Source organism: Passer montanus, unplaced genomic scaffold (assembly GCF_014805655.1).
Source record: "Passer montanus isolate IOZ18808 unplaced genomic scaffold, ASM1480565v1 scaffold17, whole genome shotgun sequence".
Taxonomy (NCBI): Eukaryota; Metazoa; Chordata; class Aves; order Passeriformes; family Passeridae; genus Passer; species Passer montanus.
Window position 1 is genome coordinate 13531925 of NW_024364270.1, and position 27695 is coordinate 13559619.

At 36.3% G+C, this 27695-nt stretch overlaps 1 protein-coding gene across 5 annotated transcripts in view; it reads right to left on the reverse strand.

Annotated features, from left to right (window-relative positions):
• The window catches only part of ANKS1B (ankyrin repeat and sterile alpha motif domain containing 1B), a 411921-nt gene extending 384642 nt beyond the window's left edge, over positions 1–27279 (reverse strand). For 3 of the 5 annotated variants that reach the window (XM_039703948.1, XM_039703945.1, XM_039703947.1), the window contains exon 1: positions 27024–27279. In XM_039703948.1, coding sequence (XP_039559882.1) covers positions 27024–27157 — 134 coding nt within the window. In that variant the 5' untranslated portion in view covers positions 27158–27279. The remainder of the gene's footprint in view (positions 1–27023) is intronic. The other 2 variants (XM_039703944.1, XM_039703943.1) reach the window with 1 other exon arrangement.
• Positions 27280–27695: the final 416 nt, after the last annotated feature.

Consider the following 27695-nt stretch of genomic DNA (forward strand, 5'->3'; position numbering starts at 1 on the left):
TAGTGATGGAGTAAATATACCCACTCAACCCAAACCAACCAGGTTTTTTCCTTTCTAGCACATGTAAGGCAAGTGCACCTCATATTCCATTCTACACACCTAAGAAACTTGGAGCTAGGATGCATTGATAACATCTCTGCTTTTGGCAGTCCTAGACAGGCATGTAGGAGATACATTGAACTGCATTCAGGACTGCCATAAAGACCTCCCATTAACCACTGGGATAAGAATAATGAGACTGGTCAAAAGTTGATCAAATTACTTCCACCAAAGTAAGACCACAATACACAAAAACCAAAAAAAACTTGCAACATACCTACTTCTTTTCTCCTGAAAAATCTAAATGTTTGTGGTCCAGATAGCAAGACAATTTGAACAATTTCATCTTTTCAGAGTGCTTGTGACAATGTAAATAAGGGACTGACTGGGACAACAAAAGTTCTATCCCACTAAAAGATAACTGTCTAATTTTCAGAGGCTGAAGAAACTTCTAGGTATCAGAACTACTTTACTGTGAAGTTGTTCGTGAAGAATGCCACCTTTAACAATGACAGACTGCAGTGGAAAACAAAAGGAACAGGCAATCATCTCTATAAACTCATAATGAAGAAAGTAACAGGTAAGGAGAGTTACTAAATTAGTACACTTAAATTAGTCAATGAGAAAATAATACTATCAAAGAGAAAGGGAAAAGAAAATTACTCTTGTCCAACAGTCTCACTGCTTAAGAATCTAAGTAACAGTAGCAAGTAGTGAACATGATTGATCACAATCAATTCTTTGGCTAAGCTTCAGCACCAGAAGAACTTGCAGCTCTTGGATATTGTTGCCAGAAAAGACAGAATGCTTATGGTGAGAATTTAACCGTGAAGACTTTCATAATAAATGAAATGGACCTTTAGAATCATCTCATTCAATCACTTTCTCTGAGACACAAAAATTTCAAAGCTGGAGCTAATTTTGAGGTTAGTTCAGTTAGCTTGGGAAATTGTGCAGTCAAGTTTTAAGTCTCTTCAGTCATGGATATTACACCATCCCCCTTGCCAATCTTTTGCAGAGCTTGATTACCCTAACTGTAATTTTTATCCATAATAGCCAACATAAATTTCCTTGTTGCATTTTGTGTCTATCCCCCATTTTCCCCTTGCTGTGCACACCTTATAAGACTGGGGCCCTTTTTAACACCAAAAGTTGTTTAGTTGAGGACACCTTAATGAGATTCTGTTTAGTGCTCTTTTCTTCTGTCTGAACAAACAGCTCTTTCAAATTCTCGTATGTCAGTGTTCCAGCCTCTTAATGATCTTGCTGTGTTTCTCTCTTCTGGATTTTCCCCAGTTGGTTTGTATCTCCTATAACAAAGTCCAAAACTGTACAAGTCTTTGAACAGAGGTGAATAGATACTCCCCTCAACTTGCTGGCCATGTTTTCTGCTGACCTTCTCTGCTGCAAGGGCACATTGTTGACTTATGTTCTCCTCACAGATGGCAGACAGGTTAGCCAGCTACAAATTAGCCATGGTAAATCCAGGTAATGCCTTCATTCACCCTCTTGTCCCTTATGTACTTGGATATGCTGTCATGAGGAAAATACACATGCCCTAAGGTGGCTGAAGATATTAAAACAAATGAAGATTATTCAAGAAAGAAATCATAATTTTACATTCTTTATTCTATACATGGTTTAATAGAAGTCCATTAGTATAATGGCTACCTTTCAAATCTTGATCTTACTTCCTTATTCATACATTGAAGCCCAGATATTTTCCATCAATTTACTACTGCGAAACCCTTTGAATTTTCCAGTTCTCTTCTAAAAAGGAGGGCATACCAAATTGTAAATAAATACTACCTGAATAAAGCTGAAAGGCTACTATGTTCTGTGCTCTCTCTTCAGGTTCCCATGACTTGAATTTTTTTTTCCATTAATTTTAAAGTGCAGTTGTTTTTTCTAAGGCCTAGAATTATGAAAAGGACAGTACATGCAGGATAGGTAATATTGTTCTTTCTCCTCAGGTTAAATAAGTTAAATACCTACAAACAATAAACATACATTGCATTGCCAGAATTAGGCACCTCAGCTAACACTCAGAAGAGTAATCTAAGTGAAGAACACTATGCAGCTCCTTAAATCTAGTCAAGAGGAAATTCTAAGACATAGATGTTTATGAAAACCCCTCTTCTTTCAAGGATAAGGTATGTCAAGACTAAAGAAAAATGTCCTCCATTTACAGCATATATATTGGAGGGCCTTTCAGAAATATAAGTAGCCATCTCCTCTTCCCTAAGAACTCAGAAAAGCTGACTTCTTTGTTTTCAAGGTGCTCAGTGGTGGTGGAAAATCCTTAAAAAGGGAAATGAGAGCATTCACCTGGGAAATACCCTGACCTCCAGTCTCTTAACTAGTGAATGACTGTGTATTTTATATTTTGTTAATTTTAGATAAAATACAGAAACAATCATAAGAATAATAAATCCTGACCCAAGCTTTGCAAGAGAACATTTCAAGCATGAAAAAGAGGAAGGATTTTCTCTCAGAAACCTATAACAAGTCTTTATGATAAAGCCCACACTGAATTATGCAGGAGGTTCTGCAAATGGCTTGTGGTTTTGATGACAGGTAGTTTATTAAAGTCTGTCAAACAAAATTTAGAAATACAGAATATGTGGCAAGATATCCACAAAAAAAAATATATGGAGTTACATCAAAGAAAAATTAGGACATCTAAATTTTGCCTGCATTAGCTTTCAAAAGTTACCCCAGAAATGTGCCCTGATTGACTTCTTTCTTGGATGTAAGACTGAGAGAGTACTACATATCAGAAAACATAAAATAAAATATTATCCTACACTCTATAAGAGCTTAAATCCTTACAGATTACGCAATGTTACAAATAACATTCAATTCTTTAAATTACTTAATTTCTTCATTACTTAATTCATTTAAATAATGTTACAAATAATATTTAATTTTACTACTCTAATCCAGGAGGTTCTACTAGTCGTGGTCCTCCTTGCACAAAGCAGGAACAGAATCTTTCACAGCCAGCTCAGAAGAGAAGAGAGAATGGTCCAAGGACCTAGAATCCTTCAGCATTAGGTTGGTTGTTACCAAATGAATAGAAAAAGTGAATGGAAGTGAACTTAATTTAGTTGTGTAGATTTTAGCTGTGAAAAGAGCAGTAAGCATACTCCCAAAAGAGTACAATTGTGCTGAGAGCATATGACACTAAGTTGGGAACAGGTATGGGAGCTGTATTAACTCAGAATTCTAAGGACTGAGACATTTTCTTATGGGATTAAAGGGTTAAAGCAACATTGCTAACAGCCTGGTCTGTCAGAGTTCAAATTTACCAATTATCCTGAAGCCAGCTGGCCATACTATTCCATTCTAAATTTAATAGTCTTGAGAAAATGTTATCTTTCTAAATTAAAATGATTTGCAACAGACAGGGTAAACCACTATCAAGTAAGATATCCACTTAGGCACACACATACATCTTTCACCCTCACTGAACACAGTCTCCCTGTTTTTAGTATCTCACACTATACACTTGTTCCTGAAGAGCAGTACAGCTTTTAAGGCTGTACCTTTATCCATCTTTTTCAGTATTTTTATCCATTCCAGCTTTAATCCATTTCCCCTACTTTATTTCTCCCCATGATAAATAAGAAGCTTCTGGTAGAAGCTTCCATTATACAGATGCATATGACTTTGGATGCCTACAGAAACATAAAATTTTTCAGATTTATTACATTCTTGCTTTATCTTGAATTCTGCAATTTCTGATCAACTAATTTTAACGTATTTGCCCATAAGTTAACAGATGGTCTTACACCGTCATCTCTATTACAGTCTAAAATGGAAATTCAGTTGAAAGCATTACCATTAAAATTTTATTTTAGGGCAACAGATCAAGATAAATAGAGAATAATTTTACACTAAAACTTGGACTGATATTATATTAATAATACAAATGAGATTATAAACATTAATTATCTATGTAGTACCTCCTCAGATCTTAAACAAAAATTTTTGAGTAGTTGCTCTATTAATAAAAAAATTAATTATAATTTCAAACCATCTTCTGAATTTTGTTCCATTTTAAGTCTAACAAAGAACAACAGCTTGGATTTACTTCAACCACAACTGTCCCACTTTAGAAGGAAAATCCCACGTTCAGAAGATTTTTGGGTGATGGGTAATGCTAGAGCCATTTAAATTAAGCCTTAATGTATTTGGTTAATCTGTTATTGGTCAACTGTATGATGTTTCACTGGCATTCGCTGCTTCGTGTCATTTCTAATACACTGTCTATTATGCTTTCCAGAAATTTTTAATCATGCTTTTCACTATTCATAAAAACCTGAATAGGAAATAGTTTAATACACCTGCCACGGGATAATGTAGCACAAAAGTAATGCATGATGCACTCATTCCAACTGTTTAAATATCATACTCCTCTCAGAAGAGCAATGCAATACCCTGAAAGTGTGCTCAAGTTCCTGTTGACTTCAATATCCTTGGTAATGTACTAAAAGGGAAACATCTCTTGAAGATTGTAGAAGAATTTTATTTCTCAGGTAAGGCCTCAAGGATCACCATCTGAAGGGGTTTTTTACACTCACTGCAACCTGAATCTTCAATATGGAAGGGCAAATAGGATGGTTGTCACAGATCCAGTACAAAACATAAAGATCTATTTCAAAATATGGGCACCTAGACATAAAGTTTAAGTTATAATAAACATGCTAGGTGCTGCAAATAATCACTAATTTTCACTACAGTGAAAACCAGATTATCACTAGGTTTGATAACACTTCTGAAAATGAAATGGCAAACCTGTACACAAGGCATAATTTTATCAAGAGAAAGCAGCACACATTAGACCAGCAATCTTCTGCCATGAGAGAATTTTTCATGAATCCGAGGATCTCCTTTAATATAAAATTATTTTTTAAATTATTGAAAATATGTCACAACTTACTGCCTTAATACATCATTTAAATAAAAAATGTTATTATTTGAGATGCCAAGAATAGATCCCAGTGTATAGTGCTAGAACAACTACATGTTCAAGTAACAAATTTTGCTCCAACTACCTGCAGGTACTGACAGATTAGAACTCTCCTGAGTGTTTAAAAACAAAATGAAGAAGAGGCACCAGGATGTGTCCCAGCCATCAACTGTATGAAATACAGTTTTATTTTTATTACAGATATCAGAGTAGAGGAACAAAAATGCCAAGATGCACCTACTGAAAGTTGAATGGAACTGAATACAAAAATGCAGACATCTGAGGAACTCTAAATAAATATGAACCACTAGCCCATACCAAGAGATAGGAGAAGAAATTACAATTTTGGCACACACTTTTGTCATCTTGAGAAAAAATTGAGACAAATGGTTGGGAACTTTTGCTTGCCAATATGTAGTTTTGTATTGTAAACTGGGATTAGGAGTATTCTTACAGTATGTTGCTAAAGAATTTAGGTTCCTAGAGCTTTCTTGAAATCTCTCAATTCTTCTGATAGTATAAGAAGAAGTATATGTATAGAGTGGTTCTCTAAAGAATCTGATACCAATTCCTTCATACTCAATATTCTTTATATATCTTGTCTTTAAAATTTTATTTTTCTTCTGTAAAAATTCTTTGCTTATCAAAATGTTTGTGTTTAACCCATTCCTGGAGATTTTCAAGGTTTTATTATAGTCTAATCCTGTTTTATAAAGCATTTTGCAATAGATTCTAGCTTTTCAGTATCTGTCAATTTGACTAATGCAATTCTAGTTTCTTCCCCCAAAATGAATATACTCTGCAGAATCAAACGTTGGCATTTCTCTAAGTGACAATTTGTTTTGAGACACTGAACAAAGCAAACAAACAGGTTAGAGGAATATGGGAACTCTCAGACCAGACTTTGTTGAGATTAGCCTGGGTATCAGCCACATTTAAATGCATCTTCCTCTTTGTTTTACTATTAGAGTAACCCTCTGGCTACTAACATTAAAATTTGGTAGAATAAGCTATCATTTATAGTCTCTATGTTTACAGTCTCTTATCTAGTAACACTTTAATCAATGACAACATTCATCTTCAAGCTAATGCAATATTTGGGTTTTTTCAACATTAAGGTTTTAAGAATCACAGTATCATTTTATTTACTTCAATCTGATTATATATTTCAAATTAAAATATTGCATATTCTGCATTCCTTTCATTATCCAGTTTTATAATTATCTTTTAAGATGGGACCTGGTTTTATATAAATTATCATTCATTAATTATTAATGTTTTCTGTGCAGGTTTTAGATTAATGAATTATTTTTTTCTTCATATTCCAAATTAAATTATAGTAAGATATTATAGTAGACTTAGAGAAAGCAATGTTTATCATCATATTTTTCCTTTCTGAAAACTATACACCTTTCTGAAAACTATACATCACGGAATGAATTCAGTCCTTCACACTTTTCTTTAAAGAAGAATTCTCAGATATCGCAAAAATTTTCAAGCTAAAACTCTTCATAAAACATCCAGCATATATACATATATATATATATATAAAATTTTTTTAATAGTTCTGTAGCATAAAACATCCAGCATATATACATATACATATATATATATATATTTTTTTTTTTTTTATTTTTTTTTAATAGTTCTGTAGCATAAAGTCTGAAATTTGCATTTTTTCAGTGGAGAAATTTTACGAGGTCTTCTCTCATTGTTCATCAGTCAAATACTTTGAGAATGTATCTTTCATGGTCAAGATGGATTTATGTGGTGTTGAAGTGTTGAATGTACTGGCATTCTGAAACTGTTTCTCTACTTGGAACATGTTACCAGTGCAGAAGTTCTAGTGCAATACAAAGTACCTGCATCATGCTTGTATATGTTGGATGTGAGCAAAACAGTGCTTTTCATGGCACAGAAGAATTCTCCCATTCACTCTGCAGAGTAACTAATCAAACCAGTAAAATTAACTTCACTTACTGAAGATTTGTTTGTTTTAGATATATTTATATATACACATACATAAAAATAAATGCCCTTTCTCCTCTTTTCAACCAAAAACTTCTTGATTCCAACTTTTCAAGCATATTCATGCAGATTTTTTTTGAGAAGTCACTTAAATCTTAAGATTTCTAAAACTATTTCCATACAGCTTGATTGCAGCATTCCCTTCATTCTACTATAATAATCAGATTTTCTTTTATAAACAAGAAGTTCCCTGAGTGTACTCTTTACACACTAGTGCACTCTAAGACTCTGTTCATTCTACCATGCAGAATTAAATAAATCATAGTCTCATGTACAAACCATGCTAGAAAGCTACTGCCCATCAGTAAAATGCAGACTCAGATATGTTCTTTCTGTGACTAACTTTTCTTCTTTATGGATGGTGAATTTAGCAAGTGCTCTTGCAACACTGTGTATTATAAATTACATCCACACCCCAGTGTAAAATCACATTTTACTTTGCTTATGATTAAACTGCTTTGTTTAAGTTGAAATGTCACATGTCAGAATTCTAAGAAAGGAGCTCTAGAATAGAAGAATAAAATAGGGAATGAGGGACGGAAATCTGAATTAGCATATTAAGGGAAATTCACAGGAAAATAAATTAAATGAGAAGACAGAAAAGAGGACCCAACACATGCAGGCAAGACATGAAATTTGGAGAGAGGCTATTGAAATAATTTAAATAGCTGAGGAAAAGACTGGCAGAGTTAGCCTCCCAAGGGGAAAATTAAGAGCTGTGAAAGGACACAAAGAAACTCAGGGTGCTTGGAATAAAGGCTAAAACTAAGAAGACAGTTGGACAGACTACAAGAGCTGAACTTTCATCAAGTGACCAGGAACACTTGTTAGACACTCTTCCAGAATGCGTTTCCCTAAAGTGAATTCCACAATAACTGGGCAAATGTCAGCAACACTTTCAATAAAATACTAATGCCCATGACCACTGGCTACCTGTACCAAGCATCTTAGTCAAGCACACAGAGTTCTGTGCAGCACATCCTGAAGTGCCATTTCCCACCGACCTGCATCAGGTTCATGTAGTTAGTGGCTTACAAGCTTCATAAGGCCAATGGATGCGTTCTTTGGCCGTGAATACTCAGGGTCTTAGACCCATGAGCTGCTGTCATGCAGCTGGTCAGTTGTGATGCAGAAATTGAACAGGCCTAATGCATCTGAGTGTTGATACCACAAACATGATGGAATTGCTAGTTTATCACAGTTTTTTTCACAAAAGAAAATAAAAGGGAAACTATATATATATATAATTATGTAAAAATATTTTAAGAAATCACTGACCTGAATCAGGTTCATGTAGTTGTGGCTTACAAACTTCATAAGGCCAATGGATGCGTTCTTTGGCCGTGAATACTCAGGGTCTTAGACCCATGAGCTGCTGTCATGCAGCTGGTCAGTTGTGATGCAGAAATTGAACAGGCCTAATGCATCTGAGTGTTGATACCACAAACATGATGGAATTGCTAGTTTATCACAGTTTTTTTCACAAAAGAAAATAAAAGGGAAACTATATATATATAATTATGTAAAAATATTTTAAGAAATCACACTGAAAAGTAAAGAAATAGTACAAATAAGTTATGTACGCATTTTAAACCTGCCTCAGCCTGTCTATGTAACCTATTCTAAATGTAGTTCATGAATCTGTACAACAGAGCCTGCTAAATGTGAAGTTAAATAGAAAGGGAAATATATTCTGAATGGACTAGAGGACTGCATGGAAAAAATGAATAAATTTGTATGCAGGGTAGTGCATTATTGACCTAGAGATGCTGACTTTTTGTACCACAGCAGTTTTCTGACAGTAGGAAAGTCTCTTAAATCTAACTTTACAAGAATGATTGTCAAGCATGCAACTTCAGAGTATCCACTTTATATTCTGAGTTTTAACTGTACAAGCACTATATGCAGTTGCCCTGCTAGTCAGAGGAAATTGTGCTTTGCACTTTTAAATGGTTTGTGATGACAAATATTCTTCAAAATCAGAAAGCAGGTTTTAGGTGTTTTGAATCAGGCATCTAAAATTACCCAATGATGTTGACCCTAGTGTCTCGGGGCTTCACATATCCATTTGTAAAGTGGAGTAATAATGCGCTGTCATCACACAAGGTTTGATTTTGAAAATAAATGCATTATACTTGCAAAACTCTGCTGTGAAATAAGTAAGGAAAAGAATTCTCTTTATAGAAACACCTACAAGCTGTGCGTCAAAAGCATAGGCTAACAGCTACAATGAGAAAATAAAATCCTGAATAACAACTAAGAGAGCACCATCCCTCTCACATGATTGAAGTGGAATTAATTTTATCTGAAGAACACCATGTGGTAATGTACAACATTCAGTGATACACACAATATGCCACCAACATGCCACAGTTCATGGGCAGACTATCTGCAGACAAATGTGGGTACACAGACATAGGACTGCCTGCAAAAGCCAGTTTGGACTTAATAGCACTTCTTAGCCAACTGTATGCATTTCTAATGCTCCTAAAACTAGCTGAAGTCTGGAAGAATTGTAGCCACATTTGCATGACACTGAATCTCAGCTAAGAAAGTTCTGATAAACCCAAGCTTGCACTGTGTAGATCTAGGCTGGGTATCATTGCTGCACACATGTAAATCTAAAGAGAACCATATATAGATCATTCTGTTGATCCTGGCACATATAATGTCATTTACAAATAACATTGGTGTGTGTTACCTCACCATGCTTTCCAGTACTTCAGCATCTAAGAGATCCTAAATTTGCTCTCCCCACTTTCTAGACTCTGCCTAGACATATCATCTTTAGGAAGGAGAGAAAGAGAACTTTGAAGTTTAGTGCAATATATGACCTCGATCTCTGCAAGACAGATTTTTTACTCATTAGCTGATCTATCTCTTTCTCAAGATAATTGCCAGCTGAGAAGACTTCCCTTCTGTACCTTCTCTTTATATCTCTTCTAAATAAATATGTTTATTCATACTTATGTTTTAACTAACAAAATCATGTCTCCAGGTTTTTATAAACCAGTCAATCAGCCAGTCACTGTACTTTTCCACACACTTTATGCTTTTGTGTTACTTTAATTATCTTATTCCAAAGCAGCACCATTGTAAATCTGAAGCACTTATGTGTGAAGTTCTTTTGTTTACAATACATTATTAAAAAAGGCCCATCCACCACAATCTAGCAATATCACCAAAGCCAAATACAAGTGTGTGATCTAAAACTTCTCTCTTTACTGCCAAAAAAGGTGTGCTAGTCACACCTTTTACTTTTTTCACTGTCATCTAAATTATCTCTGCAAACTTATCAGACATCCTCATCTTCAGCTCTCTTTTCTGAAGTAGTTTATGCTCTTATCAGGTATTTCTGCATAGGCTTTTTATCTTAATGAACTTAGGTATAATCAGTCAAATCATCCAACAATTCTTTAGGATACTTGCTATCCTTATTATTATGCTAAGTCTCAGTTCACAGAAAAGAGTATACAACACAAGCAGGTGTCCATATTCTAAATTAAACATGTCTTCTCTATTTCAGTCTTCTCTTTTTTAATGTTGGATGGGATTATGGGTGACTCGTCCTGTTTTAGTCTAATCATACTTGCCATCGGCTCATCCTCAGGAACACCAACTTTTTTCCTAAACGAAGACATCAGTTTCTCTCTTTTCAGACTAATTTGTCACTGTATCCTTCCATCTTACTATTTTCAGCTCAATAGGCAGCACTTCCTGATTTGTGTTCTTGTATTATTTTGCCTCAGGTGATTCTCTTTACACCTTAAATTGGTGAAGAGAGAGATGGTGGTGGGGCAGAAGTGGGTGCAAAGATATGGTGAGAAAGGGATGAATGGAAAAGTAGATTAATGGAGATAGAGTGATGGGGAGAGAGAGGCAGAGAAGGGGGAAACAGGTGGGCAGAGAAACCAAGAGAGAGGGATCAGAGGAAAGGGGAAGAAAGAAACGGATATATTAAAGAATGACCTCTATGCTCCAAAGTGATATATTTCAGTAATGTAATATTTTAATGAATGTATTTTTCTCCAACCAGTTCAGCTAGAAGTCATATGTGAATAGTAATTACTTCAGCAGATGAAAATTATTGCACAAATACAAAATTCACTTCAGACATTAATGGATTGATGATATTCATCTGAAAAAGGATCAGTTTTAAATCTTGTTCAGTGCCTAAACAAATCAAACCTATGACCAATACACTCATAACTGCACAGTTCTCCTAAATCCATAAAATTATGGTAATAATACTCTGAGAAGTTCAAAGTCCTGCACTTCGAAGTCCATGCCACAGAGAAAACTTCAGGCCCACTTCAAACACTTCTGAATCTACCATCACAGCACTCTAACACATTTCTAACTTATTCAAAATGTTGTCACACAAAAACAATTGAATTGAAAGGTGTGGTTCAGAAAGGTTTCAATATAGTACAAACAGAACACTCCCTTACTTTGCAAAAAATTGCCTTTAGAATTCACTGAAGTATTTGACTTTCAAATTTTGAGTCTCTGGTAATTCCACTTTCCTATGTGAAACTTAAACCAAGAAGCATTCTGAAGTGGCGTTTTTTCATGTTGACTTCTTTTAAATAGAAAAGAACAGAATGTGAAACTCAATGCTGCTGGATTATGGTGGGAAGATTAAACTTAAAGTAACCCTGTGCCATTATTCTGTTTCCCCAGCAAGTGTCATGTCCAACTCTGCTTGTATGTTTTGGATTTAAAATCTTTAATCTCTTTCAATATTTTTATGTAACTCTGGCTAATCTTTGGTCTGGGGAAAAGTACGTGCTGGGTAAACAAGGTATTACAGAACTCTCTTGGGATAACACCAGGGACTTGAACCTGTCTCCACATCAGAGGTGAATTACAGAGTTATCAGCTTAACTACTGTTTTGGGCTCTGTTACACTCCATGCCATTTCTGTGGTCAGAAACTTAGACCCCAACAGTAAAAAAACTACCACAGTTCAAAAAGAAAAGCTGATATTTTTTTCATTGAAGCTGGTTTTTGAAAAAATTATTTTTAAAAATTATCCACTTTAATTTTACTACCAGCTGATCTTCAGAGCTATGTGAAATATTCATGCACAACTACAGATATACAAACACCTCTACTTTCTTGAAAAAAAGATATTGATTGGGAGGGAAGAGGACATGCACTTTCAACATCATCATATTATTGATGCATGCCTCTAAGGAAAAGAACTTGGCTCTTTTCACTGAAGCATAGATCTATAAAATGGACACATAACTACCTAACTGTGACTGAGCTCATTTCAAGATTTTTCAAGGTTTCCTATATAGGCAAGACATAACTCAAATTTATTTGCAAAATGTCTTCAGTATGTTTTCTCCCACTTGCATTATTTTCTGGAGGATGGTGATACCCAGCCCTGTCTCATTAGCATTGAAGTAACATCCCGCAACAGGAAAAAAAAGAGAGATGTGTGAAGATAAAGTGAGCAATTATTTACATTTAAGTTTTTAAGCTGTAGTAGAAAATACTGACCTATTGAGAAATTGATAGGCTAGCTCACTATTGATTAACAGTGAAACACATAAACACAACTTGATAGTGTTTCAATTGGAAAAGAGAATCTAATGATCAAAGCACTAACAGAATTGGAGACGTGTAATATTTAGCGCAGTAACACTCAGCTACACAATACCATTAATGCGGTCAGGGTATAGTTACAGAATGCATTGCTGTTGGCCAAAAGGCAGTTTCCTCATTTGGAATTATGCTAAAGATAAATGATCCTGCTTAAGCCTGAGAATCCATTTGAAGGGATACAAAGCAAACTTCTCTTTGCATAGTGTAATTGCTACATATGCTTACTGACCCAAAAACCTGCTCAAAAACCAACCACTTGAAAATTATGGAAAAAATCAGGTACTGTATTACATACAGCCAACTTCAGCACAGCAGCACAATACCAAATTAAGAGACATATTACACTTCAAATGAGAAGTTAAAGTCAGGCTACTTTTTCCTTTTCTGACAATTTTTAAGGTGGGTCACAAACCTCTAATCTTAGTCCCAGGTGTTTGTTACCAGGTGTCTAAGCATTTTCAAATCTAGCTAAAACTTCTTTGCATGATGCCCATGAAAACTAAACTTAAAATATCTTTAGAAAGAAATTCTTCATACAAGAATCAAAAATGGTTTAAATGAAAAACTATTTTAATCATTCATATTATTGTCAAGTTCTGTATGCTTAGATGTGTAATAATGTACCCTAATGGAGTTGAAAAGGGAAAGAGATTTGTCATCAAAATTATATTGCCTTTGCCTATGATGATCTGAATGCTAGGCCATGTGACTAAAATTGCAGGAATATGCCCTGAGCAGTGCTCTCACAGTCAGGACAGCCTCCCTTGCTGCTCTGGAAAATTTAAAATAGTTCCTGACAACTCCCAATGTGAGTGTCAATTCAACTGCTTAGAAAGGTAGCATCTGCCTTATAGTTACAGTGAAAAGAAAGCCATCCTTTGCTGAGTTCTGTATGCTTTACCTGAGGTTCATCTGATGCCCAGTAAATTTGGTAGTGCAATACTGTGAAATTAATCTGGTACATAGATTGCTTTCTATGGAGCTGAGAAAGAAAATCCCCAAAGACCCAACTTTTCAGGGATATAATGAATTGTCAGTTTTACCAAGAGGCTCATTTTCATGGGGAAAATCTCAGCTGTACTCTGGACTTTTCCAAGAATCCCAGAAGACTACAATAATGCATGCTGCATGACAGTTGCTGGTGCTACACCACTTCACAAGTCAAATGAAACTTATCAAGAGAGATGCATATTATGAGCTGACCTTCTTCAATAATTGCTTTTAATTCCTCTTTAGGAAGTGTGACATTCAGAAATGGTGACATCTTGTGTAATTTAACCAAGTCATATTGTCAAAGGAGATTTGGGTAATTAGCTACTATGAAGACTAGCCAAAGTAGTAAACTTTCAAATAGTTTAAACTTTCAAAGTCTAGACATTCTGGCTCTATCCTTTAAAAAATAATCCTGAGGCCTGCTTTCTGACTCTAAACTGATTTTTTTTTTTACCCAAGAACATATTTTAACAGAAATACCACAAAAGGGCTGAGTTCCTTCCTTCTGCCATTTTTCAGAGATATTGGGTTGGTTTTGGCATTTTCCCAAGTAGCTAGACCAATTCATCCACGTGTACTACGGGTCTCTTGGGCAAAGACCAGATGACATCCAACCACCTGCATGTATTTTCTTGTCACTCTCTAAATAAATTTATTTGCCACTTCAAAAGTTTTCATCAGTCTTTGAGGAAGGTTCTGAAAATGGACCTCTACCATTTTATCCAGGAAATTATCATGCCCTACTTTGAAAATCAGTCCCATACCGCCAATCTTACATTTTTGATCTGTGTCTGTTCTTTCAAACTACCCAATGAATTCTGCTTTATGTTCAATTTTTCCATGCCATTTCCAGCCTAGTGCCTTCTGCATTCACCAAAGTCATTAACCTAGATTTTTTTTTTCATATGGATGCCCTGACCTTGAGGTGAATATCTGCAGCAAGGTTCTCTTTTTCAAGGCTGGCATAAGCAACCTCAGGATTCTTGACATCCTAAATTTTCCCCCTTTCAAGGTGGGCATGACAATTGTAGTGGGAAAAGAAGGGATGATGGTGATCAGAAAATATCCTACAAAAACAATATTTAGTTACTGAGGGAAGGGAAAGAAATCTTTTCATCTCTTACCATCACCACAATTAGCTAATTTATTCCCTGGAGGTTATCTACTGAAATAGGCAGCCTAACAAGAAGGATGCTCCCTTGGCATTTTAAAAAGCAGACACTTATAAACAACCTCACTTGCTTTTCTCAAAACTTATTTCCTCAGTCTGTGTCCTGTTACAACCAGTTGAGCTTTAAAGCAAAAGGAGAGCAAACATTGCAACAATTCATGCCATAGCAAAAACTATTCAGGCACTGGAGATGCATGACACGATTTCTGCTGCTTTTACTCCTTTTATGCCATTTATGCCTGTGTAACTCTTTCTTGCATGAATGACAGAGACATGGATGCTCAGTGCTGAAGCTCCTCTCTTGTTTGGTTAAGCAGTAGCAACACAGTAAGTACCACGGACCAGGAATGGCTTCTCTTCTGAAGTAACTCATTAGTACTGGTCCACAGTTTAAGTGAGAAAATGATACACATCCCATTTATGCCTCAAACTATCTTCCTATGGCATAAGAGGAAACATTCCATCACTGGGGAATGACCTTGTTGTTTCCTCAGTAACTGTTTCCCACAAGAGAGGAAAATAACATCTTTCTCCTACACACAGCTCTTTCGTTTCATGTTCACACTTTACTTTCAACAATTAAAGTTTGATTTTTCTTGCCTCACTTTTGCTGTTTCAAGTAATATAATGGGAATCTTGTTCAAATGAGTATCACTAGTCAACAAAAATTTTAAAAAAAGGGAAAAAAAACATCCTCCAGCATCTTAAATACTACATAATGTCTCATAAACATATTGAATACACATCAGGAGTTGTAGGGTTTTTTTTAAGTTATTAGAGGTATCTCAAATTTCTTTTTGTCCTCTGTTCATCACCATATGGATAGTCCATATTTACAATCTCAAAAGAAATATTATTTTCTCTGGAAAAAAAATATTTCCACAGAAATCTGTGGAAATATACACATAACTATATACAGAAAGAGTGTATTAAAATTGTTGAGATTACAAAGGCAAGGATTCAAGTTCTGGTGCTAAGTCATCCTACTAACACATAAGTATTAATAATAGTCTTAAATCACATGATTTCCTTTTATTATGCAATGAATGATCTTGGAACAGTTGAAGGCCTAACCCCTAGAACGGGGATGATTGAGTAAAAACCCTTTTCTTTTTTAAAATCAAAGATATTAAAAGGTGCATTGTTATTTATTAAAGTAATTAAACAAGGTAAGAACAGGAACAGCAGTTTAATGCTGCACCATGGAACTGAATTCTATCCACATCTGTTCTCCAGAAACAAACCTCTGAATATCTAAACAGATCTTCATACATTTGAACGTCCAAAATGCTACTTAATTTACGGAGAATGTTCTTCACATAATACTTCATTAAGATGTGAAACCCTTACTGTGAGATGTCATGAATGCTAAAAATTTCCATTGCTTCAAAGACCAATTGAACAAATGCAAGGAAGAAAAAAATCCATTGGAGCTATTTAATTCAAAGACAATACATCTGTTGTAAAAAGCTGCTGTAAATTGCTAAAAGCTGTGAGAGTGCACTGGAGAAACTGTTACATATTACGTGTTTGCTTTGCCACTATATTCTTCTAAGAACAGGCTCTTGACTCCCAGTCAAAACTGGAGAAGAGTACTTCGCTAAACAGACATTCATTCTGACCATGAAGAGCCACTCCTATAATTTTACACTATCTATATTAAACCTTTTGAAAAATGAGCTCTTCGAAGTCACCAGATGGAAACACCAATTCAACACATACTTCTCACCATAATCTAAGAGTGCTTCAGTCAGCATTTTTAAGTGCGATATTAAAACCCTACCCAGTCACTGAAGTACAGGGACAGTAAACTCATTAATGCTGTGAAGCAGTCAGACACCATAGTGACAAACATCACCAAAAGAAAAAAAAGCCCAGGAGAAAAATTAATCATTCTTTTTCTAGAGAAGAGTTTTAATTTTGTACAGGTAATGCGGCTCAGGGATAAACATTGAGAAGTAAGTTAAAAATGCTGAATAACTGCTTATTTTATGAGCACTGTCTATCCTGGGCCACAAGTGAGGAAAGTGAGGAAAACACTACAGATTGTGTCATTAAAAAAAACCATGTAGTGCCTGCATTCAGTGGGACACCTAAAAACTTCACTGGCAACCTTAATTTTGTCATTCATAAAAAAAAGCAAACTAAAACGCCTGAAATTTCACCCTGTAGTGTCATCTGGGCAAAACTTTACTAGATGATTTATCATAAACACTTCTTCCACTTAAACTAACAGCATGACTGGTGGCCCTTATTAACCACTATGATAACAATTTATTTCAGCACTAAAAGAAAAGAAGACAGTTTGCAAATGCATTTCACAAATATAGCAAGGACATATGAAAATTTCAGGCTTTGAATGAAAACTATATTTCAGTGCATATACATTTTCTTTCAATTCTGCTGAATTAATTTTTCTTTATTTTGCCCTGCTCCTCATAGCTTATCTCCTAAACTTCTCTCACTGTCCTCAGTGCTGCTAATTGCCATGGTCAGTCTCAGTTCTTATTCCTAATCTCAATTCTTCTACCCATTTCCTTTACCAATCATTTCAGAGTTTAATGTACAGCCTGCTTGCCAAACCACTCCAAATACCTTGATTCAGGTCTCCACCTGTCTTCTACCTTCATCTCCTCACCCAGAACATATGCTTATGCCATACTTTTAGAGGCTCTATTTTCTGCTTATGACAAGAGCCTTCTCCCTCTGAAATCAAGACATGCATAGTGTACATGAAAGTAGGAACATAGGGGATAGATTTAACTCTGGTGACAGGCAAACAACAGATTTGTAACATGTACATATACTACATGCTGTATGCTTTACTTCCACAAAAGATTTATTTGGTTCTCTGAACATTACTTGTGCACATTATGTGAGAATATCCCTGGCAAATCTACCACTTGGTTATGCAAGATACTGCTCTGCAATAAATGCGCACAAAACAGGAAGCAGGGTGATTGCAAATCACTTATGAGCATATTTTGACAAATTAACTATCCAGATGACAAGAAGGACATGAAAGTGCATAAATAATTACTTGAGAAAGCTGAAAACTAAAAATAAGCGCGAATTATGTTTTTAAGAAACCTTACCAATGACTTAATTGAGATTCTGGGGTCAAACTGAATATGAATATGCTGGGGATGTTAATTCACAAAAAATAACCTAGAGATTCACTATTCATATGGAGTGACACCTAAAAATAGAAAACAATGACCCTAGCAAGTCAGTAAGTAAACATGGAAGACATTAAACTCAAGGGTTAATTTTCAGAATACTAGTAAAAACTACACTAGAAAGTTTTATCATGAAGGTTTAAAATTCAAGCAATATGCAGTGCTGAAACAAGTAAAATTCAAGCAATATGCAGAAAATACTTAGTTCAAAAGATAGTCCCAATTCTGATTTATAAAACTCTTATTTTTTTTTTTATTTTCTCTAAAAGATATCTATCTCTTGGACACCTCTCACACTGTGACAATGTGAATATTTAACAACTTAACCTATTTCATCACTTGTCCAGGCTATGAAGGATTAGGAGAAAATCCACATACCAATCACACCACTTCCTACAGGAGAAAGAAGTTACTAATGTGTGAATTCAAAGACTAATTGTGACATTTGTGGTTTTGTAATGACTAACATGTCAGAAAAATATGTACAACACAAAAAACTGTCCAACTCCAGCACAAGAACTGTGGTGGTGAAGGTAACACAATGTTTTTGCCTGAATTTCATGAGGCTCCAATGAGCCCATTTCTCTAGCCTGCCCAGGTCCCTCCTCACAGCAATTCCCCATATGAATGTTTTTGCCGCAGTTTGGTGTCATCTTCAAACCTGCTATACATGATATGTTGCAATCAATACTGGCCCTTGAATCCTGAGGAAACCCTCTAGTAGATACCAGCAGCTGGATTTTGTACTGTTGATCACACCCTCTTACAGTCCAGCCAAGTTTCAACCCATCTTATCATCATCCTCTTATTCAGTCCATATCTCATTATTTTGACCAAGACTGCCCTGAGGTAAAAGACCATGGTTTTCCCCTTGTCCACAGACACAATTTTCAGGTTGTAGAAAGCAATTAAGGTTGGTCAGGCATGATTTAAGCTCAGTAAACCCATGCTGGCTGTTATCAGTTGTGTTATCCCTTGTGAGAGCAGGAATTACATGCATGAGGATATGCTTTGAAATTTCTCTAGGACTTAGGAGAGACTGAGGAGCCAGGTGACCCCAGAACCTTCCTTTTGCTCTTCCTGAACATGGGCATGACATTTTTCTTTTTCAGTCATCAAAAACTTCCCATGTTTGACACAATCCTCCAAAAATTAACAGTGGCCTCACAGTAATATTGGTTCCTCAAATGCAAATGTTCCCCTGATCCTCCTCTACCGTGGGGACTGTTTTGAAAGCTGGCAAGTCAAACTTTACAGCTAAACAATCAAAGCAGAAAAGACAAGGCATTGCCTTGTCCATGAGCTTTGTCACTAGGTCTTCTGCCCCACCAAGCACTGAGTCCATATTTTCTTTTGATATCAACATATTTACTTTTGCCTTTCCTATTTTCCTAAGTTTCAACTCCAACTCATGTTTTCTAATTTGTGTCTTGTACACTTGGAGCATTTTCAATAAACCTCATGTGATACAACATCATGCATTTTAAGCAATTTTCATGTCTCTAACTTCAACCATACAGAATTCTGCCCCTTGGCCAGCTAATCTACTGATTATCGATCAGTACCCACTGTCTATTGCTCCTGAATTAACCCAAACCAGCTATACAACACAGAAGGAAAGACATTCTACCCAAATTTAGCTTCAACCTACCTATATAAGTGGTTATTTTTAATATATTCTATATACACTTTCAATTACAATTGCTTTCCTGTTCTTCAGCGTTTACCTACAAAAATATTTAAATAAGGGATATGTTTCATCTTGAAATAAAATCATTCAATATTCATTTTGGGGTGAGCTCAGCCACTCTCTATGCTTCCTAACTGTAATAGGAATTTAGACACCTAGCATTGACATCAACACCTACAGAAACATAGCTGCCACTGGCTGTTTTAAAGAGGAATTAAAATGCAATCAAGATGTCATTTTGAATATTTTTTCTTGCTTTAGAAAATGTATGTGCAATACATAGGAAACAGTGTAAAATTATTATAATAAATGTATAACCTTGTGGAATTAAATCTCACAGAACATTTCTTACAGTAGATTATTAGAAATTACTGTACATTATTAGAAATTCATAGATGTTAAGTGAGGTGCAGAACAGTTGTTGATCACTTAATGCAAAGTGATCATACTGAAAATACTGTCACCAGGAAAAAGCAATTAAAAAATAAAAAAGGTCTTCCAATAAAGGCTAGAAGGTTAAAGAAATATATTTCCTACTTCTCCAAAGGGTCCATGTACATGAAAACATCATTTGAGTAGCCAGAAATTAACACTACCTACTATGCCTTACACATTTAACATTAAAAGCTGTCAATATATTTTACCTTGAAGTATTACTATAGGATTAGGATATGTATTCTAACTGGAAGTGGCCAGCAGAGAAATTCCATGGCAGAAGGGAATTCCAGCTGCAGAACTCTTGTATCTGTCACTTCCCCAGGTAAGCAGACTAAGCTTGCTGAAGAAAAGGCACTGTAACTGCACTCTACATTACACTGTCCCTTACAGATTTTATACCAGTTGCATAAATTAAAGTGTTTTATAGGATGCTTCAACTAGTGCCTTTGTCAGGAAAATTTTTAAAAATGGTCTAGAGCTGTAAGCACTCCTTAGCAGCTCATCCAGGAATACTTATACAAACAGAAACTGAGGCAAACAAAAAAATTTACCTGTAGAATTTTGGAAACACGGTCATGTCCCGTATCCCTACTGCAGTGACTGTAAAAACACCTGCCCTAAAAGCATCTGTATTTGCTTTTCATAGCATTTCCAACCTTCACAAGATAGCAGACCTTTCAGACTACATAATTCTTAATTCCCTTTTGTTTACTTCCCCTTTTAGTTCTACTATAACATTACTACTTAAAAACAATAATGTCATGTCAATGTCAAAAATTTACAAAGCAGCATTAATTCTACTGACTTACCAAACCTCTAAAATTATAAATATTAGACAAGAGGTGAAACACAGTGATGATCACAATGACTTTATAGGATCCTTTGTGAAATTAGATACTAGCCATCTAGTGGCTAAGAATTCTACAAGAATTCTAAAAGTATTGTTTTAAGTTACAGACACTTCAGTATTCTGAAGGTTTTTTCCTTACCTTCTCCTTTTAACACATTTATCAAATTTTCCTGGTTCTATCATAAACTATCAGTCCTCCCAGGACAGTTACCACATCTTGATCCTATCTATGGGCAGATAAAATTACTTTACTAAAATTACCTTTACACTAGATCTACACTAGATCTCTAGTTCTTGCTGGTCATTTTTTGCATTTGGTCCAACAATTTAGAAAATTAATAGGACATACACTTGACCAATATACAGAAAACTATTTCTGGAGTAAGGAGATGTTTAACTACATAGCTTAAATCTGGGATCACCGAACTTCTAGGGAAGATTTATTACACAGACTTTGAGAATTGCCTTGCCCTTAACCATCTATCAGATGTCCTGGATATTGTTATATTGCTACCTTTACATATTGTAAATATTTCAAACTAGAGAAGAAATCTAAGGAGTTCAATAGACAAAATGTTGTCTGAACTTTGATTGAAAGCATTTATCAAAAAAAATACAAATAAGTCTAAGAAGGGTAGAAGATAACAAAATGAAGGGTAACAGAAGCTCACGCATTTGCAAGGAAAGCAGTCAACGCAGCAGTCAACTATCACTAATACCAAAAAGCATAAAATAACTGTTGTCCTGATTATTAGTTTGCATTCCATACTGAAAGGCAAAAAGAAGAAAGATTAAATATGTCCTCAAAAGAATTAGATTAACTTCTCTAACCGCATAAATAAGGTAATTGGAAAATCTGGGAATGCTGGTCTCTGCTTAGGGCATCAGTACAAACCCCTTCATTAATTAATAGTAGTATAACTAAAATTAGAAATAAATATAGACTAACTGGATGACGCATTGAACTATGTAATAAATACTTTCCATTTTATTATCTGTGCTGGTTGTCTGAAATAAATACCTTGGAATTGTGTGAGCCCAGAACTCTGGTACTGCAAGCCTCACATAATACTATCTCACTATAAAAGAACCTAAGAAAGTTCCCCTTACTTTAAACAACGCTAGTTGTAATGATAAACAGAAACAGATCCCTAATTCTTGTTAAGATGATCAATTTGTTATTCAAATTATAACATGAAAAGACTTTAAAACTGTTAACTAAAGCTCCATAGAGCATTTCAATATTTCAAGTACTGGTGCTCTACAAGGCCTACCAAGTGTGATCTGTTTTTGCAAAAGAAGCTGAATGAATCAGAGGGCTCTGCACAAGGACAGAAGAGGATCTGTGTGGTTTTCAGCATGCACTGAGGCCATCAGGCTAAACTGTGGCTTTGCTGCAAGCAAGACACTGCTCTGAGAAACAGATGAGGAAACAGATTGCAACTCCCAGACTGACAATCTGCTTGCCGTGTTTCTTACACTTTAGAGGAGAAATAACTTGGGCCAGGCCTACACATGGTGTAGCTGCACTAAGTAAGCCTGAGCAAAGAATGAAACCATTCCCTGCCACAGTGCCAAGTGTGGAAGGGGAAAGAACCAGCTCCAGGCAGGCTGCTCCACCCTCTCATGCTGTGTAATGGCAGCAGCCAACAAAGAGCAAAAAAGGGCCAATTCAACCTTCCCTACTACTCTGTGCCAGTTCGTATTAATTAATATTCAATCCCACAGTCCTGTTAAAAATGCAAACCTCTTTTAACACGCACAGTTTAAAAATACTAAAAATTAATATATAATCAAAAACTATATATTCCTGCTAGTAACTTAGAACAAATGGGCATGTGCATGGCTACATGTGGCAAAATGAGGTAAGGTCTCTGACATACGTTAAAACCTCCAAAGTTATTTTTCTTAAAACACTTTGAAAGAAATGAAGGCTTTATCCAGCAATGAAAAACTGGTTGGTCAATTAAAACATGCTACATATACAGAGATAATCTAATTAAGTAAATTTAAAATACCAGGTTTGTTAGAAACACTTTACTCTTCCTATGTGTTAAATCCTTTAATATGCATTTAAGTATTTGGGATACAGAAATTAAATTATGCATTCTGTTAGAAAGACTGTCAGATTTTACTGTCAAGTTTTTGTGTTTACACTGGAATAATATAAGAGCCAGTGAATCACATAAAAATATATGAAAATTCTATTTGCAATCTGGAAAAAATCCCTAATTCTAAACTTCAAAAACTTTTTTTTTTAATATGAAACATATTTAATACACTAATGTATGACAATTCCAGGCAGTGGGATCCATAAAGAAGCAGAAAAAATAAATTTAGACTTAAGTCTTCTAAACTTTGAATGCTTTATGAGGTGTCTCAACATAGTAAAAGAAGAGACTCCAGCCCTGTACTAATGTTTTGGGTTAGAGACCATAGGAAAAACATGTAACACAGCTTCAGATGTCCTAGTGTATCACCCCGGGAATTTAGATGTATCTCCAGAGTTCCTAGTTCTTTGTGAAAGTCCCTCATTCCATTCAGAAAACACCTGGGCACCTAAAGTACCAATAAGTACCCAAGTTTAAGCAACTAAATTACATCAGGTGTTTACTTAGGTTACTTGCTCTACTATGTTGCTGATCTTTGCACCTGAGGAATTCACCATCACTACATTGAGCCACAATCTTTATAATAAAGAGCAAACTATGGATATTGAGGCAGGGGGCACAAACTGACCCAGAGCAGCTTTCCAAAGCTCCTCCTAAGCTGAAATGAGTTACAGTCCACACAGTCAAACATCACTGATTTGTTGTCATTGTTTTAGATAAACCAGTCTGGCCATTAGGTATTATGTAGTAAGTATTACAGATATCTGGGTGCATATGAGGTCTTAATTAAGCATATATCATTTTTATGCACTTTGCATATACTCTAAGCACATGTTTAAACTCTCACAGGAATTCCTTCATACATTTATATGTGTACTTAAATAGCCTTCCAGAACAAAGATGTTTTCTTGAACTGTTGTCATAATTTAATGACTTAGGAGTTAGAAGTCAGGCCTTTAAAATTTATATAATTTAGTCTGCAATTAGCATCAACAAATAGGTCCAACTATAGAATACCCATACAAAAGTTTGCCCTATTTTCCCCCACGTACCATAAAACACATTAATCATTAAGAAAAAAAAGCTGTTATAAAAATGTAAATAGGACATCAGAGCTCAGATAGTTTATTCACTGGTTCAGATAACAATCAATGTGTATTTTTCAATTTATTAATATCAAATTTCATTCACAGGGCACATAATTACTGTAAAGCCAATTTTCACCAAAAACTCATGTCTATCCATAGAGTGTTCAGCCACATAAACTGAGCTGTCTACAGGACTTGGAAGAAATCCAAAGGGACAATGTAGTCCTACTACCTAGACCAATGCATCAGGCACAGTATTAGTGTACATACATGCTGAAAGCATTGGACTTTTTCAACCTAACACTACAAATAGCACTTCCAAGAGGAGAAAGAAAGATCAACACGGAGCTTTCTCACCACAGTGGGACACATACAGTCCTGGGGCATCATTCTAGAAACTGAGCAATAATTATGATCAACAAAACAGCAGGAGTTACTGTCAAAATGACTCCTAAAAATGAAATAAAATTAAGAAAATTTATGTCCCTATATTTTCTCTGTTGCTTTTTTTAAAACAACTATCAAAAGTTTTATTCTAATAAACTGTATGCAAAGATACCAACATAGCTCTACTAGTAAACTTCTTCAGCTTTTCTATTTAAAAAAATCTTTGGATCCCCCTCAAATTCAAACTTTTGTAGTGTACAAGTATGGCTCTTCTACAGCTTTGCTATTTTCCATAAGTGTTGATTTTCCAAACAGGATCAAGATGTTCATATGACTCTCACATTGTTTCCGTGTTTTCTGTACCAAGATAGATCCAACCTTAATCTTGCATGTCATTCTGGACTGAATTCATAATTAATGGCATCAGTTAGATCATGGAACATTTCCAAAAAAAAAAAAAAAAAAGAAAAAAGCTATGTCAAAATACCTGTCACATATAATTCTTTCTTGAAAAACATTTACTTAATGCATACTAGTTTCTGCTTTGAGTGTTCCTGCTGAGCCCTCTAAAAAGTCCTATGTTCCACAGTGTGTTAAGATTATGAACACTTAAGCATCATTAATGATGCTTACTGAATTCTTTCTAGATTAGAAATATTTCATCATACAGCTGGATGCAGCATACAGCTGAAAGTTCACTCTTAATTTTTTAAACTGTGTTTACAGAAAGCCACAGACATTCTTGTTAATATTAGTAAGAAATGCCTTAAATTAAACAGTGTATGTTTTACTCTGCTTTACTTCTCTCCAAGCTAAGTGCACTTCCTGGAAAGAAAAAAGCCAGTTGACTTTACAGCCTAAAATTCTTCAATCCCAAGTAACAAACAAGGACTGTGATGACCCACCTGTGTATACAAAACACACGGTTCACGTGTTCTGTGTGCACAACATACAAGAGTGCTGTTTAATAAAGGGAGGCAAGCACAAGCAAATGCAACTCTTCTGGATATACAGAACTCACAATATACAACATGAAATTAACTGTGCAAGAATACAGCACAGGCACTAGCCCTGGAGAAAGCCACTGCACAAACCATGTGCTAGAACTAGATTATAAATGGCCAGTCATTGTACTGAACTTACTGCTGTACTTAGAAAAGTGGGTATCATGTTTCAAATTCAACTGACTAGCTGGCACACTTCTTCCTAAGCAGCCTATTCGAGTACAGTACAAAAAGCAATCACATGGTGTGTTTTGATTTTGGTCAATGGGCTAGTAATTCAACGGTGGTGCAATAGCTAATTGAACTGGGGCACTACAGAACTTTGGTAAACTATGAATACCTGAACTGTGGTTGTTTACAGCACTAAACCTAGCTTTAAAATGGCAAGATTTTATAATAGATTTTAAACAGTATAATTTGGAGAGTTAACATAAAATTTTCCCTGATAGGGAACTTGGAAATAATATAAATACCTTGACAAGAATGCACTGGCTACAGAATCACAAATACATTTTAATTTAATCAATTTCCATTGTGCTAGGCCTTTTCTTTCTTTAAGGAACAAAAAACCAAGCCAAACCTCCAATTTACTCAAGTTCTAGGTCAACAGTGTTTCAGTTCATTTTGTCTTCTTTTGCTATGCCTAGTTTAGTGTTGAACACTAGCACTGGACTGTGTGCTGCAGACCTCCTCTGCTCTGAATAGTCAGATGCCATTAATGATTGTGACAATGCTCTGACTTAAGAGCATGATGAAACTTACGATCAAAGCTATGCTGGAGATCGCAGGAGATACAAGTAATGACTGAAGTTAAGCCCTATCACCCAACATGGCCAGTAACCCAGTTTCACTCCACTAAATCCAGGTACCTTGAAAGTAATGCTGCTCTTACCTAACCTGCTCCCTAAGTTTTACACCTCCCCTGCCTCGATGATCTCCCACAAAAAAAGAGTCTCTTTCTTTGTTTTGTAGGCTTATTACAGTGGCATGCCTAATTTCCTCTGCAAGCAAGGGTAGAAGCTATGGGTGAGGGTATGGGGTGAAGCTATGTCTTTTTACACAGAATTCCACGATGCCATCCCTTGTCTGTGATAAACACTTCCCTCTGTGATTAAAGTAGCAATTTGAAGATGGAAATATTAAATGAAGGGTAATTAATACATTGTATGTATTAGCCCAGCAGTCTAAACATAAGTTCTGCATCACAGCTAGTAACAGAATGAACAAGGACCCTGCAGACGCATTGAAGGCAGGAAATTCAGTGCCACTATATTAATAAAATGACTGCCTGTGACTTTAAACCCTGGCATGCTTGTACTTGGCGAGAGAGTGAACGATTTATTGTTACTATGAAGGATGCAGGAATGGAAATCAAGATGAGAGGGGCGATGATAATGATGGTAGGGAAGAACAGGTTAATATCCCCAGCATTTGATGAGGAACGATGTCCCTACCTCAATAAGCTGGATAAGGGAATAGCTCCAGATCCACTGCCCAGGATCCCTCCTTTCCTCCCAGAGAGGAGTTTCTCCACCAGAGCCACATTCCCAGTGCGAGCGGCTTCCAGCAGTTCTTGGTCCTTCCCCATGGTCGGGAACCACGCAGCCTCCCACGGGAGAGCTGCACCCCGGGCCACTGCGGCCCCCTCCCTCCACAGAACGGTCTCCCCTCCCCAGACCCTGCCTCAGAGCAGAGCACAGCAGAGATTCCTGCAGTCCCTTCCAGACCAGCAGGAGCAGCAGCAGGAGGGAGGAGGAGAATCACCTCCTCCTAGTTTCACTGGATCATTTCTGGGTGGAGTGTGGAAGAAGGGGGGAGGGAGGGAGAGAGGGAGGACGAGACCAATAAAGAACCTCCCCCCCACTTCCATGCACACACAGCCCCGGCCGAGAGGATGGGGCGGGGGGAGCTGGAAGCCTCGGCCCCTATGGCCGGACGGGCCGGCGGGGATAACAGCCCTCACAGATGGATGGACGGACGGACGGACGGAAGCGGGGAGGAGCGGGCGGAGGGCGGGAGGAGGCGCAGCCCTGCCGTGCCAGGCCCGTTGCTGAGGAGACGCGGCTGGCGCGCTCCCAGTGGCGGCCCGGGCGCGGCGCCCCCTCCGCCCGCCCCGGCGCTCCGCC